We start from the raw sequence: 15,300 nt of genomic DNA on the forward strand, positions 1-15,300 counted from the left end.
AGATCAAGGATGGAGATCTCCTCCCGGAAAGGGTTTCTTAATATATGCCTCTGAGGCTTACACGATTGGGCTAGGAAGAAAAGAGGAGACAAAAGGGGGAACTCAGGAAGCTACAAGAAATTTACGATGAATAAGAGCTTTGTGAAAGTCTGTCTCCCAGATTCAGGCACTGACCTCTGTGTGTGTATTTGTGTGTGTGTATTTTAAACCCAGGAATACAGGCGTGGCCATAGGGATGTGTGTCCCTAGGACATGCCCACGTTTAGATATTCTCAAGGGGCTTTTGGTTAGGCCATGGCCAGAAATTACAAGGATATTGGGATTTGGGGTTTTAAGTCATGTTTATTTAGGTGTCATTCACATACAGTAAAAATCGCCTTTGTTTTAGTACGCAGTTCTGAGTCTGACAAATCCGTGCAGACATGTAACCATCACCACAATCAAGATATAGAACAATTCCATCCCCGAGAAACATTCCCCTGAGCCCATTGGTGGACAACTCCACTTCCCACCCACAGCCCTGGCCACCCACTGACCTGTTTTCTTCCCCTATAGTTTTGCCTTTTGCAGAACATCAGCGGCGCTTCTCTGACCTTTGATCTCAGGTCAGGTGACAACAGCTCTTTTAGCATCCTGTAGCCCTTGTCGCAATTATAATTACACTGTATATGCCACTGATGGCTAAATTGCTCAGAACTCATCTCTTTGGCTAGACTTCTGCAGGGCATGTCTGTGGGCAGGGATTGGCTGGTTCATTACTGTATCTTCAGCGATAACACCAAGTAGAGACAAAAAATACTGTTTAATGAATGAATGAATGAGTGACTCAGTGACTATAAGGAAAGTGCTCTAAGACACTACTAAGTCAGCAAAAGCAATGTAATATTCAATGGTAACAAATCTATCACATTGTAAAGCGCCAGAGATTACATTATTTGAACATCCCTAAAGAGTAAGCATACACTTGTAGTTGTACTGGGTCCGAATATTAGCAATCCGAACCATCCCAGGCAATCCCGGATGCATGATCCGTACTTTAATTAAAAATAAAATGAAAAAAAAAAAACCCACTTTAATTACTGAACCCTGTATTTTGCTATTCATTTGTCTAACTCTATCTTTAAAGCTGTTTATTACATAATTTTTACACTCCATATATTTTGCAGCAAATCTGACATTACAGTGATGCTTAACAGCAAGATCATGAAATCCTCAAAATCCAGCTTCGTTTCTGTATGCTTGTCGAGTTCAGAAAGGAGGACTTTGTATCTCGGTTTGGTTTCTTGTCCCTGTAAGAATAAAGAAGAGAAAGTAAAAGCCGAATGCATTGTGCCATCCTGGTTTTGCAGATAATAAGCGATAGTAAGCATGTTATTAACAACATGCCAAGTTGCTCCCTGCGCTACTGGTCAAGCACTGTGTTAAGTCTTTTCATGGGTTATCTCGTTCAGTGCTCGCAGGGACCTCATTGAATATGTGCTATCATTAATTATCCCCACTCTGCAAATGCAATGTAGGAGACTCAGTGAGAATTAAGGAATTTGCCCCAAGCTAAACAGCTATCAGTGTGGAGCCAGAATTCATTGCATCGGCTACCTGATGATGGAGCCCACACTCAACTGCTAAGCCCTCCCACCTCTCTACAAACAAAGATACTGTTACATTTTCAGATTTTCAAGTTACAGTCTCTTTCTTTTTAGACCTAACCACAATGTGTTCCGCTGAGTCTACGATCATCCAGAAATATAGAATAAAATACGCTAAAAGAAAATAGATGCTTTGGAAGATGATTCAGCCCTTAGTTTGATCATAAAGCAAACCCAGGTTCGTAGTCCTCATAAACTGACTGAAGAAACCACATGTGACTCACACTAAATGGAGAGGCTTTTCGGTTCTAACCACAGCTTGTGAAATATCTTCCCAAGTGGCATTAAAAGCATTAAGGTCTTTTGAGTCACTACGTTTAGTTCAACTCCAAACACTCACCCATGTGCTAACTGTAAAAAACCATCACAGCAATGACTGAGGCACTTCAGGAGTGAGGATGCACTCCTCTTACAGGCTTAAACCTTTCTGGTTTCTCCAGGCTGATACTCCTCAAGAGGTCACACCTACCAGCGAGGGAGAACGGAGTTGTCTCTGCCTCCCCCCAGGAGAACCCAAGATAGAGACAGAAGCCCTCTACTAGTGCAAAGCACTCTGTTTGCTCAAAGGTCAACGGTGCTGGAGGTCCTCCTCCTCTTTTTCCTACATATTTTGTGAGAGCACGGAGCTGACAGAGGTCCAGCCCTCTTGGGGCCTGACCAGCCATCTTGCTTTTGTATCTTCTTAGCACTGCTTTTAGGTGCTCAGTTTTATTGTCTCTGACTGGCTACAGGGGATAAGTAATATTTGCTCAGTGGAGTGGAGCTACTGCCACTGAGACTAAAAGTGCCAGGGATGTGCAGTCCCCTTAAGTCCCCTGAAGTTGGTGCCTCTCATCTGGAGGAGAGGGCGGGACTGCACTGGGGCCCGGCTGTGTCTGCTGCCAGAGATCCCGAAATTGGCGGCCTTTCTCAGGTTTTGCTTTTGTTTTTAAATGGAGGTACCGGGGATTGAACCCAGGACCTCGTGTATGCTAAGCATGTGCTCTACCACTGAACTATCCCTTCCCCACTAGTAACTGTGTTTATATTGCTAACTCTCCCTTCTGCAGATCTGTCTTCTGACCTCCCCGCTCACATACCCTGTTGCTGTCTGGGTTTCTCCACATGAATGTTTCACGAACATCTTAAAATTGACACATCCTGACAGAACTCCTCCTGTCCCCCCCACCTCCCACCCCACCTCCAATCTGCTTATTCTCTGGTCCTTCTCTTCTCTGGGGATGGGACCACCAGCCGTTTCTTCCCACAGTCAGAGCTGGGGTATCATGCTTTGCTTCCTCGGTTCTTCAACCCTCACAGCCAATCAGCTATCAGATCCTGTTCATTCCGTCTTCCAAACGTCCCTCCTATTCACCACCCTAGTCCAGACCAACGTCTTCTTTTGTTTGGATTCCTTCCCCACAGTTACTCTTTTCTTTGTCTCACTCCCCACCCCCGCTGCAGTCTGATCTCCATTAGCCGGTGTAATTTCTTCCTCCTGGACTCGGAACCCATCCCTGGCTTCCTCCTGCCCTCAGGCTGTGCCTCTGTAAGATGTGGCTTCTTTCCACCTCCCCAGCCTCCCCTCCCACTGCGTCCTGCTTCCTTCCTCCTTCTCACCAATACTTACTGGACCTCATCGCTCTTTGACATGCTTTATGCCAAATCCTCGGCTTGGAATGCCATCATTCTCACCCCCCACCCCACCCCCCAATCCCAGCTCACTCTTGACCTCATTCTTCAGACCTCAGCTGTACCTTCGGTTTTGACCACCAAGCCCAAGACGGCCCCTCTATTTCACTCTTTCACTGCACGCTCCACTTTTTCCCGGGCTGTTGACTCTTTCCAAAGACTTTCTCAGCACATCTCTCTACTCTGCTGGGTCGGTCACTTGTTCACTGCATTAACCCCAGTCCTCAGCCCGCTTCCTGGCACAGGATAGGTGTTCCAGACACGTTTGTTGGATGAAACCACACAATGGGGCCTCTGAGCCAGAGTTGTTGACTTTGGGGGCCAGCTGTTACGGTGCGGCCCCCTGTTACTTCATGCCTGTTCATTCTCTTACCTCTGTGAAATTCCTAAACTGGGTTTGCAGCAGATTTTTGGCAGCAGCTTTTCCAAGTTTCCCATCGGGGTCAGAAGAATTTCTGAAAATCAGAGCGGCAGTGGCGATGGCTTTTTCCAGATCGGAGCATTTGCGTAGAGCTTTGGGAGAAGACAGGGACAGCAACGTAGCCGAGGTTAGACATGACCCTCCCCCAGACCTGAGGCTCCACCTTCCGGGGGAACTTGGGGAACAGGGTTGGAAGGTGAGTATCAGTATGATCCCGTCCTTGGGCTCCGTGCCACCTACCTGGGGGTGGGACACGGGGCTGTCTGATCCTGGATCTTGAAACAATAGGGAACAAAAGTTCCTTCAGAAGGAATTAGAATTTAGTAGAATTGGGATGAGATTTACCACCTGCTTGCCGTGTGACCTTGGGAAAACACCTGACCTCTCTAAGCCTTGGTTTTTTCCGATGTGTGATTTCATCCCGTTATTCTAGGAAATATATCTGAAGTACCTACTATGTGCTTGGCTCTGTCCCTGGCATTAAGGATACCTCATTGACTAAGACAAAGTCCTGCTCTGGTGGAGTTTACACTCTCTGTCAGATGGAGCATCCCCACATGGCAGTGTGATAAAGGAACTGACGTTCAGGACAAGTCCTTTGGTATCATGACAGATCAGGGGTGTCTGTGAATCGCAGCCTCCAACACAGTGACCTCCCAGCTGGTGTCTCTGGGTTTAAACTCCTTGGAAGGGTGGTGCCAACTCATTCCTTTCCAGTGGGTAGCACATGGTGAACCCTGAGAACTATACAAGGTGCAGTGAAGACAATTGCCATCCTCTCCGCCCTCCCAGTCCTCAGCACATCCCCTCTTACAGAACTTCTCCCCCTTCACAGCAATTGAGTGTTTAATCATCTTTCTTTCCAACTAGAATGCAGGATCCACGAGGCCAGGGATCAAAAGCTTTCTTTTCATCTTTTTTTTGGCACATTGGAGGGGCTGAAAGGAGACACTGTGGCTGGAGTCTAGAAGCTGAAAGGATGTTTGATTAGAAAGGCAGGCAGGGGTTAGACCATGCACCTTGCTCAGAAGGGGCAGAGGAAAGATCTGAAAGTCTGTCTGCCTTCAAAGGCCATAGAAAGATCCGCCACTTGGGAATAACGCCTTCTAAGAGCATCTCCATAGAGGCTGCGGAATCCAGACATTCCCTGACCCTCTGAGACAGTTCAAGTCTGACCGCACTCTGGATAGATGGGGGCTCCATCTGGACCAGCCAGCTTCTCTTCCTTCTCCTCCATCCTCTTAAACACAGCGTGCATCCTTTCCTGACTGTAAAATAACACATGCTTACGGTGAAAACAGAGCCGGGAAACAAAAAAATTAAAACTAAAAGCTAACGAGGAGCCCTGATCATCCCACCAATTCTTGATGATACATTCGGTTTCCTGTTTTTCTGGTTGGGTTCTTCCCTTAATAAACTCAGCGTGTTGTCTCCTAATTCCTGCCCTGCCTGCCTCACGGAGTTGTGAGCGAACATGTGAAAGCATATTGCAGAGGGCTAAGTGCTATTAAAAATGCAAGGGATTGATGTTTCTTTTTTGGCGTCTTTTATCAGCTCTCTTGCCTTCGGATGGGGATGATGGAGAGGGTGCCAACCCTTCCTGCCAACCTCTCATTTCCTATCTCACTTCTTACGCTTCAATGATACCAAACTGTGTGTAGTCCCTTACTCACTCTGTCTTCCCCACAAGTACTGCCTGCCAGGTGCTGTCCTAGCTCAGGGGAGAGAGCAGCGCGCAGCATGGAGAGGACAATCCTTGGTTTCCCTGAGCTGGCGTTCTGCTGGGTACTAGTAATGAAAGATTTTGGAGCTTGAGCTGTGTACACCAGCTGCTCCTTTATGGGATGTACATGACTCGACTCATTTCATTCTCACATCAGCCCTCCTTTACAGATGAGGAAACTGAAGCACAGAGAGGTTATGTGACTTGCACAAGGTCACACAGTCAGTCTGGTCCCTCGCCTCTAGGCATTGTGTTTCAGGGAGTGTATTCTGTAGGGCTCTCCCCCACCCCGGACTGGACTACCTGCCCCTCCTTTATACTTCTCTACTCCCCCAAACAGCAGCTTATCCTGACCCTCTCACTGAAACACGCTGTCTAAATTACCTTCTAGATCAGCACCGTTCAAGAGAAATGTAATAAGAGCCATAATTATAATGACATTTTTCCTAAGTAGCCATATTAAAAAAGTAAAATGAAACAGATAAAATTATCTAAAAAATATACTTAATGTAAGCCGATATCTCAAAAATATCATTTTGGCATATGATCAAGCTATTGAGGTATGTTACACCTTTTTCTCTGAAATCCTTTAAATTTGACCTATATTAAATACCCATAGCACGTTTCAATTCAAACTAACCACATTTCAAGTGTTCAGTATCGACATCTGGCTAGTGGCTACCATACTGAACAGTGCACCTCTACACTGCATGCTCCCTGAGGGCGGTCACTGCATCTCATTTATTTTTGCACGCACTCCCAGACCCTGGCACGTTGCAGGCCTCAGCGTCTGTGTGCTGAACCGAGCTGGCTTGAACATCAGCACAATTCTCTGCCTCTTTCTCCCCACCTGCCCTGGAAAGTGGACCCTAAACTTGAAACATTTGATATACTGAGTTCCTCCCGCTTTAGTGTAGTAGAAACACAACTCTCGGTACAGCAAGGTGTCAGAATCCCCTCATTTGAGAACTTTTCCTAATAGTTCTTATTTTTGCACATGAAGAAATGAAGACCCACAGGAGAAAAGTGGTTTGTCCAGGTTTCCATCAGTAGAACTGGAAACTAGATCTCTGCTTTTTTTTTTTTTGGCTAGATCAATAGTTGACCTAATACTCTGGTGCTTCTCGAACTTTTCCCCATCAAAAGAGTTTGGAAGCCAGAGATAAATATGTCCTCAGCCCCCATTTCCACTCACCTCCCCCAAGAGATCAAAGACATACGCCCAAGCAGTCAAAGAAAATATGTGTTGATGTTGACTTCTGTTCCGTGACCCATCCATGTCTGATTTCAATGACTAATACTTAAAATTACTTACCCCTGAGTAAAACACATACAGCAAGAATGAGTCATATTTAGCCTGTGTTTCCTTAAGGCATGGGAATAAATGCTCCGTGCTTTAAGAAATCGTCCAATGTAAGGAGTCTGGTGCTAGGAAGGGTATATGTGTGTGTGTGTGTGTGTGTGTGTTTGTATGTTGGGGACAGTGAGGGTGATAGTTATGATCCCCCCCAACCTTCCAGAGTGGGCTGTTATATGAGAAACGTATTATTTTAATGGATATTTTAATGTCATGGACATATTTTGTCATAGACAGTTATCAAAAGTATCTGAAACTGTGTAGGATGTGAAACAGAAATCACGGATCTCTTGTGTTGTGATAGTGTAAAAATAAATAAATCATCTTGATGAAAATATTAAATCAAAATATAAAGCGTCTCCTTTGGAGACACTGACCAGCCACCCAGGGGGAAAAGTAACTGTAATACGTGAGTGTCTGGCTGTTGCCTGTTACTCTGCAGGCATTTTGAACCACACATTCTGGAGTAAGATAGCAACCCGAGTATATGAGTGCTTTTTATTCTTATATGGTCATTTCCACGACTGTATCGTGAGGTCTAAAGATATTTTACCTCTAAAATGGAAATCTGGAATTCTGGGGGCAAATCTGTACACCATGGGAGTTTGCCACACTGTATCTTGTTCTTGTTAGAGGCAGTTGGGGACCGATGGCATCCTGAGTTCCACTGAACGTTCATGACTCTCATGCTGATGGTCTTGTTCAGGACACACTGAGGGTGGCGCCCATGGAGGGCCGGCCGGGCCTGGTGGGAGGAACACTGAATGAAGAGTCTGGGATCCATGCTCTGATTATAGCTTGGCCATTAAGTTTAGGGGAGCTGTTCCTATTACTGGACCTCAGTTCCCAAATGTTGAAAAAGAACATCATACATGTTTGATGATTTATGTTCAAATTCTCTGACATCGTTGGCATTCTTTGACGTCCTATTATTTGAAACTCTCGGCGTGCTAACATGGTGGAGAAGGACCCCATCCGTCTGTCACCCTGGGCCTTACCTTTTATTGAAGCCAGTTGTTTGGATATTGAAATGCTGCCAACAAAATGAAAGAAACATAATGATTCTGGGAGTCTGGGTACTGACAGCAGCATCTGAAGTAGGGAATTCAGTGATTTAAAGATTAATTTCTTTCCCGCACATCTTCCCTGAGCATTCTGGTGGAGCCGCGCTCTGGCTTTCAAAAATCCTTTCTCCCTTGGCCACTGAGTAAAGAAATGCTTGGCAATGGTTGGCCCACATGTCCTGCTCTTTTGTGTGGTTTTTTGTCCATGGGACTAAATTCCCTCCGATGGAAAAGGGGCAGGGAAGTGTTCCCTTCCATGTAAGCTCTCACATGCTCTTTCCTGTTTTCATTCGACCAACATAGAAATTATTAGGGACACTTTGGAAGCCATATGCCACATCAGGATGTCCCTACATAGGTCCCTACATGGTCGCATGGAGTATAACTACCAGAGACCTGGAAACCCCACTCTGAACTGTCACATGAAAAAGAAAAAAAAATAACTTCAAAAAAATTTTTTGGGGGGGTAATTAGGTTTATTTACATATTTATTTTTTAATGGAGGTACTGGGGATTGAACCCAGGACCTTATGCATGCTAGGCATGCACTCTACCACTGAGCCACACCCTTCCCCCGCCAAATAACTTCTTGTTTTGTGAAACACCAAGGATTTGAGGCTTACTTGTTCCAGCAGCTTAGGCTACCTAAGAATCAACGTACCGCACTAGGGGATGGGGGCACATCAGGGAACGACTGAGAGGTGCTCACAATCTTGAGGCTCAGATTCCAGTGCAGCAGACAGACATTAAACAGGTAATTCAATAAAGAGTAATGGCGGAGCCCATGCAGAGGGCAGGGAAGGACCAAGCCAGTCTACAGGCCAGGGTAGTGGTATTGTGTCTGAGCCAAGTCAATCATTAGGTGAAGAAGGAGGAAGAGTGTTGTAAGCAGAGGGAACAGTATGTGCTGAGGCCCAGAAGTGGGAGGAGAGCTTGGTATGGCTGAAGAGCCAGAGGAAGTACAGGACGGCCGGACCCCGGAGAAGGAAGGAGACGGTGGCGGAAGGTGAGGTCAAGGGCCAGGACCAGGGTGTGCTGAGCAAGCCTTGTGAAGGACTCAGGTCATTATCCTAAGGGCAATGGGAAGGAAGCAGATGACACGGGCAGATTTGCATCTGGGGAAGTTATTTCACCAGACGTATGAGAAGGAGATTAGAAAGGGATCCGCTGGGAGGCAGGAAGATAGATCTTGAGCCTTTATGAAAAGCAAGTCCGTGTTTGCTTGGTATTCCAACCCTCAGTGGCTGGAGGCATTTTGAGAAAGCCAGGAAGAACCGTAGAACTTGGTCATATCTTTGTGACAACTCTTTAAAGGGAACTTTTGGGTTCAAGATCTGGTTTTGGCACTAGGCAGCCAAGAGATGGTCACCTTTGGGGGCCCTTTTCCTTACTTGTAAAATTAGGAAGCTGGACCCTATGATATCTTGGACCTTTTATTGCCTCCCCTTGAGCTCCTCTTGATTTCCTAAAGACTCTGCACCATTATTGTCTCTTTCATAGGGTAAAAGGACATGCACCTTAGCCTACAGACACTTTACTCAACGTACACTTGCAATGTGGCTTGGGTTGCCTTTTTTTTTTTTAAACTCTTAATTAATTAATTTATCATCCCATTTATTTTTATTTTGGGGGGAGGGAAGGGGGGATGGAAGGTAATTAGGTTTATTTATTTGTTTTTAATGGAGGTGCTGGGGATCGAACCCAGGACCTTGCGCATGCTGAGCACACACTCTGCCACTAAGCTCTACCCTCCCCACCTTATGTTACTTTCTATTGCCACCATCTCCTCCTTTAGTCTGCGAGGCCCTTAAAAGTAAGAACTCGGCAGTCTCTCCCTATCTCCCACCCCTGGCCCAGCAGAATACTCAGTGCTTGTCAAGTGCTCGACAAATCTTTTGAATGAAAGTCGATGCCCTGAAGGGAATTACATGAGGAAGAGCATTTTTCATTTATTAACCAGAATTTTACGCATTTGAATGATCTGAAACAATTTCCCTCTGTCATGGATAATTTGAAAGAATATATTATATGGTTGAACTCATTACCAATTTTGATTTACAAATATTTTTTAAGAGGCAATCAAAGACATCCGTGTTCAGTATATCAGCTTTTCAGTTCACAATCCAAGCTGCAAATTTGTTCTCTTTAATTTTCCAATTCGATTTAAAGCTGGAATGAGATGGGTAAGAGGCCCCGAACTTGCCATATCTTGGCTACCAAGCTGTGGACACGAACTCGTTGGAAATACTCCTGCAAGCTTAAATGAAACCCAGGAAAGGAGAGCCAGGCGCCACTGACCTTTTGCGCATCTTCCTAGGTGCCAAAGTAGATGTTGGGGCTGCAGAAGGACCGGGGTCCCCTTCCAAGCGGAGTGCTTGGTCCGGGGTACTGTGCAAACAGCCACACATACTCTGCTCTCTTGTTGTGTGTCGGCCCTTCCTAAGCAACTGTCACTTGCCCACCGTTGCTATTTGTCATTTGTTCCCTGACAACGAGACGGTGGCACTTGTAGGACAGCTTTCCCCTAGTGTCATTTGTAGGCAGACGGTCAACAAATATCTGCGGTCCTCCTGTGGGGCAGGCACCGTACCAGGTACTGGGGACACAGAGTGAGAAAAGTCCGGGGGGGGAGAGGTCTATTTTACTTGTGTTAGCTTAGAGTTCTTTCAGTGAAAACTCGGGGGTGTCAGCTCAGTCACGTGAGTCCAGGCCAGGGAAGACCTGACGCAATTACTTAGATCGCTGGCGAGCTGACGGGTGAGAGGAGACAGATCTCCAGCGAAGCTAAGGACAGTCATCGTTTGGGCTTCACGTTGGCTTCAGGGACACCTGCTATCTTATCACTGCATCGCTGGTCACTGCTCCACCATATGGCCATGCCACCCTCACTGCTGGCCTCTCTTTATGATTTTCTTTTTTCTCCTCTCGCTACCTCCTGACTAATTTCCTTAGCACTTTTCATTTGAATTTGGGAGGGAGAGAGAGTTTGACTGGCCAATTACCGTAGCCCACACCGGTCCGCGCGTCAATGCCAGCCGCCCCCGTGGCTTGATATGATGAAATTGTTCCTTTGATAGGAATAATTTAGTTTGCTGAGTTCTTCTTCAGTTTTGTTGTTACACAACTCTGTTGAAGAAACTACAGAGTTGGGCTCCGGGCACTGGGATAACGTGTATTGATTTTTTTGTTGCTGTTGTCAAGGCTTAATGCGATTCTGTTATTCTGCAGCCAGCGCTGTGCTTTTTCTGCAGTAAAAGGAGCCCAGAAACATACTTTCCTTCCTGCTGAGACAGTGTCTTATGTAGGCAGGCAAGAGCAATGTAACTTTTAGATGGAAGTGTCATTGTGGACACTGGCACTGGCTTTCCCTGACATTCCGCTGTTTCTTGGTTGATTTTGCCAAGCTGGTGCCGAAGGGTAATGACACCTCTTGCTGTAGATGGATCCTTTTTTGTTAGCCATCATTATAGGCAAGAAGCACAAGGTCGTCCTGCTGTCAATTTTATACTCCACCTTTGTACTGTCTCTACTATGTTGTTGATAGGGTACAAGGTATGTTTTTGTGTAATTTAAAAAATTATGGCAAAATACATGTAATAGAAAAGTTACCATGTTAACCAGTTTAAAGTGTCCAGGTCGGTGGCATTAAGGACATTCACATGGTTGTGCCACCATCAGCACCATCCATCTCCAGAACTCTTTTCATCTTGTGAAATGGAACTCTTACCCGTTCAGCAACCATGGCCCATTTCCCCTTCTTCCCATTTATAAGTACACACCGCCCTTTGTTTATCCATCCATCAGTGGATACTTGGGTACTTCTACCTTTCGGCTGTTGTGAATAATGCTGCTGTGAACATGGTGTGCAAATACATGTTTGAATCCTTGTTTTCAGTTCTTTTGGGTATCTAACCAGGAGTGAAACTTCTGGAGCAAATGGTAATTCCATTTTCAAGTTTTCTGAGGAAACACCGTACTGTTTTCCATAGCAGTGGCACCATTTTACTTTCTTACCAACAGTGCACAAGGGTTTCTATTTCTCCACGTCCTTGCCAATACTTTTCTTTCTTCCTGTGCTTTTTTTTTTTGGGGGGGGTAGTAGCCATTCTAAGGAGGTGGTACCTCATTGTGTTTTTGCTTTGCATTTCCCTAAGGGTTAGTGATGCTAAACATCTCTGCATGTGTCTAGCAGGCATTGGTAAACCTTTGGAGAAATGTCCGTTCCAGTGTTTTGCTCAATTTAAAATCTGCTTGTCTATTTTTTGTTGGAATCGTGGGAGTTCTTTATATATCCCAGGGAAGCTGTGTTTTTGAACAGTATCTCATTTAATCCTCATAATAAGATGGTTTAGGAGCATCGTTACCTCAACCTTAGAGCTGAAGACCCTGCGATACCCATAGAGAAATTCACTTGCAATTCATTCCCCAAGCAAACACTTGCTGAGCACTCACTGTAAGCCTGACACTGTTAAAAAGCAATGCGGCTCCAGCAGTAAAAACAAAACAAAACAAAACAAAACCCCAAACTGACTAAGAGCACTGCCCTCCTACAGAATGCACTTTAGTAGGGAAACATACAATAAACAAGATAAATACATCAAATATAAAATACATCCTGTTTAGAGAGCTTCCTTTAACCCTTTTTAAAAAGTACACCTGCTGGCAAACAAGTCTCTCAGCAGGGATAGGGGTGGGAGGGGCTCAGTAGCGCCAGCTTGGGGAGAAGTCCAGGTTCCCCACAGTCTCCACAACACCACGCAGGTGGGAGGGGGTGGGGCCCCCCATTACAGCCTGGAGCGGGTGGAGGTCTAAGTCCATCACTTGATCTTTGTGGGCGGGGGCGGGGGCGGGGCATAGTTGTTTGTAATGGTGTTTAGCAGCAGTAATTATTTCCTAAGAGTTTTCTGTCCTGCTCGGCTGTCCCTTTGGCTAGAGAGGGAGAGCACGTTTTTGCTGGGGCTTTTATTGTCTGTGCCCTGTGGGGTTTCAGGCGGGTGGCACCCAGCCTGGGTTACACGAGGCAAACATGCAACCCCAGGGAATCCACTGCCTCGCTGTCCGAGTTCTGAAGCCCCTTACAGCCTGTCTTCCCTTCTCCATCTTTTGGATTGTGTTTGTTGTACGTTAAACGTGTAGGCTTTTTAGCTGTCCTTAGTAGGAGGAGGAGGGAAAATATGTCAGCTCCAACTTCCCAGAGTTGGAAGTCCCTGTGTAATTTTGGAAGCATTAGCTTCTTTAAGTCCTTACAACATAATCATGAACAGGCTCAGAGAGCTTAAGCACCTCGCGCAAGATCCTGGTTTCTGACCTGCCTCCCGACAGCCTGTAAACCCTCATCGCGCTTCTTTGCCAGTCGCGGTACCGTATTTACAGAAGTCCGTGCATCCTGCTTCGTATCCCGGGTGCCTCCTGTGTAGCTGGGTCTTTATTTATTGAGTCTCCCTAATAACTTACAATCTACACTTTGTTAACCTTTTTCTGCATGCCCACGCTGTTGTGATCTGCATTGGGACGGTCTTGTCTTTGTAGTGCGACCTTTCCATTAAACCCCTCTGCTGACAGCCAGCACCTGCCCAGAGGTGGGGAGAGATCCAGGCTTCCTGAAGGTACGGGCAGTACCTAACAGAATTTGACCCTCACATGTTACATATTTTATGCGATACCTCTTTCGTTTGTTTTTAATGAAGTGGTTCTTCGGGATTTGTTACCCAGAAGCCAGCAGGCCCTGGGTCTCAAGCCTGCCAACAGTGCAGGGCCCCCCTTTTCAGACCCCTTTCCTCTCTAAAATAAAATAAAAGCGTGGTTTTGCTATGGGCCCGGCCCACGAAGTTGCCAGCAGATGGCTTCAAAGCATTTAACCGCCTGTCTGATGTAGTGGAAATTGAATTTCTGAATCAGAACGCTCAACATTTCATGGGTCTGGGATTTAATTATCTTGCAATGTAATGGGAGAAAAAGCGAGAGCCTTTCATTTTCCATTGGTGACTGTCATTCTTCAGACATTTCCGAGGCACGTTTGAGAGGGAGAAACTGCCTGGCATGCTCCCTGGAGCAGTCGGCAGCCTTTGCAGGGATGAAACACGCCGAGTAATCGCCGTGATGCAGTCAACACACATATGTGCAGAGTCGGGCTTACTATCCCGTCAGTCGGCACAGATAATTAAACAAGATGTTCAGCTTCGTTACTGTTAGGAAGCCACCACTCACCAAGAAGGTCTATAATCTCCTTGGTTAATCCTTGGAGGCTTCATTTAAGGATTTTAATGCCCACAGCGGGAAGAAATCAGGCGAGAATGCTCAGCTCCACAAAATACGCTTAAAGAGGTTTGACGGAAGGACAGACAGAACTGTTCACCCTGACGAGGAAATGCTTGCTTGCATTCCCCCGAAATGGTAGCTTAGGCGGGGAAACGGCTTGCTTTCAAAGTCACCTGAAAGCATTTAACTACATATATTCACCCTTGTAATTTGTTTTTGGATAATGATCGCATTTTCAGGCTTTAAACCTACCATATAAAGGGCATACAGTGAACATCTCCTTGCTATTCCTGTGCCCTATTTGCCCAGTTTTTTTTTTTTTCTCTCTCTCCACAATTAGAACCACCTTAATCTGAAATAGAAAGTCTGAATTTTTTTTTCTTGGAAAAATCCCATGCATGGTTCTCATACAGGATCAAGATTGTCTTATGTCCTTTAGGGGACCAGGCACGGAGTCAGTGAGGACATAAATCCTGATCTATAAAACCAGGGGTCCAGGGGAGACACGGTGGAGCGATGCTCTCCCCTCCTCTCTCTCTCTCAACTGCGGATCTTTCAGAGGCTGTGTGCCAGCTGCCTGACTTCTAATAAAGCCGCTATCTGTGTTTCTGAGAGTGGCAGAAGTCGTAGCCCTGCTTAGCTCGTAACTGGGGGGTGTTCTGAACCTTCGCTATTGTCCTGGTGGTGTTGGCTTCCCCTCCTCTGGCGATTTGTCCTTTCCTAGCTGCTCTGTTTCCTTTACTCTTATCTACCCCTGCCTTCCCCCAGGGAACTGGAGGGCTCAGCCTTCATTGGGACCTTTATTTTTCTCAGTTTATGTCTCCAGCACATGACTTTTCAAACCCAGTGGAGGTTTGTTTTTTTCTTTTCTTTTTTTCTTTTTTCCAGGCTGGTGTCAGAGTTCGAGACTCATCTGCACTGAAGAGGTAAAATACAATGTGATACAAGTCTCCACTCGGGCTTCTGTGTTGAAGGCAATGTGATTTAACTTGGAGCGACTTGGGTGCCCAGAACACTGGCAAGATCTATTTCCTTGTACACTTTTGTTCTACTCTGTTTTGGATCGCATTCTCACCAGGGGTGCATATGGGGTTTAAATATATGGTGGTGATTAAATTGTCCCTTTAAGACTTAAAACAGCTGGCAATGTGTCTTCCAAG

At 45.8% G+C, this 15,300-nt stretch overlaps 1 protein-coding gene across 1 annotated transcript; it reads right to left on the reverse strand.

Annotated features, from left to right (window-relative positions):
• Positions 1–330: 330 nt before the first annotated feature.
• SNTN (sentan, cilia apical structure protein) lies at positions 331–10,290 on the reverse strand. The gene is made up of 4 exons (XM_010986374.3): positions 10,181–10,290; positions 7,817–7,851; positions 3,691–3,830; positions 331–1,289 (listed from the first exon to the last, which is right to left on the reverse strand). The coding sequence occupies exons 1-4, from the start codon at positions 10,288–10,290 to the stop codon at positions 1,134–1,136; spliced, it is 441 nt and encodes a 146-aa protein (XP_010984676.1). The 3' UTR covers positions 331–1,133.
• Positions 10,291–15,300: the final 5,010 nt, after the last annotated feature.

Source organism: Camelus dromedarius, chromosome 17 (genome assembly GCF_036321535.1).
Source record: "Camelus dromedarius isolate mCamDro1 chromosome 17, mCamDro1.pat, whole genome shotgun sequence".
Lineage (NCBI taxonomy): Eukaryota > Metazoa > Chordata > Mammalia > Artiodactyla > Camelidae > Camelus > Camelus dromedarius.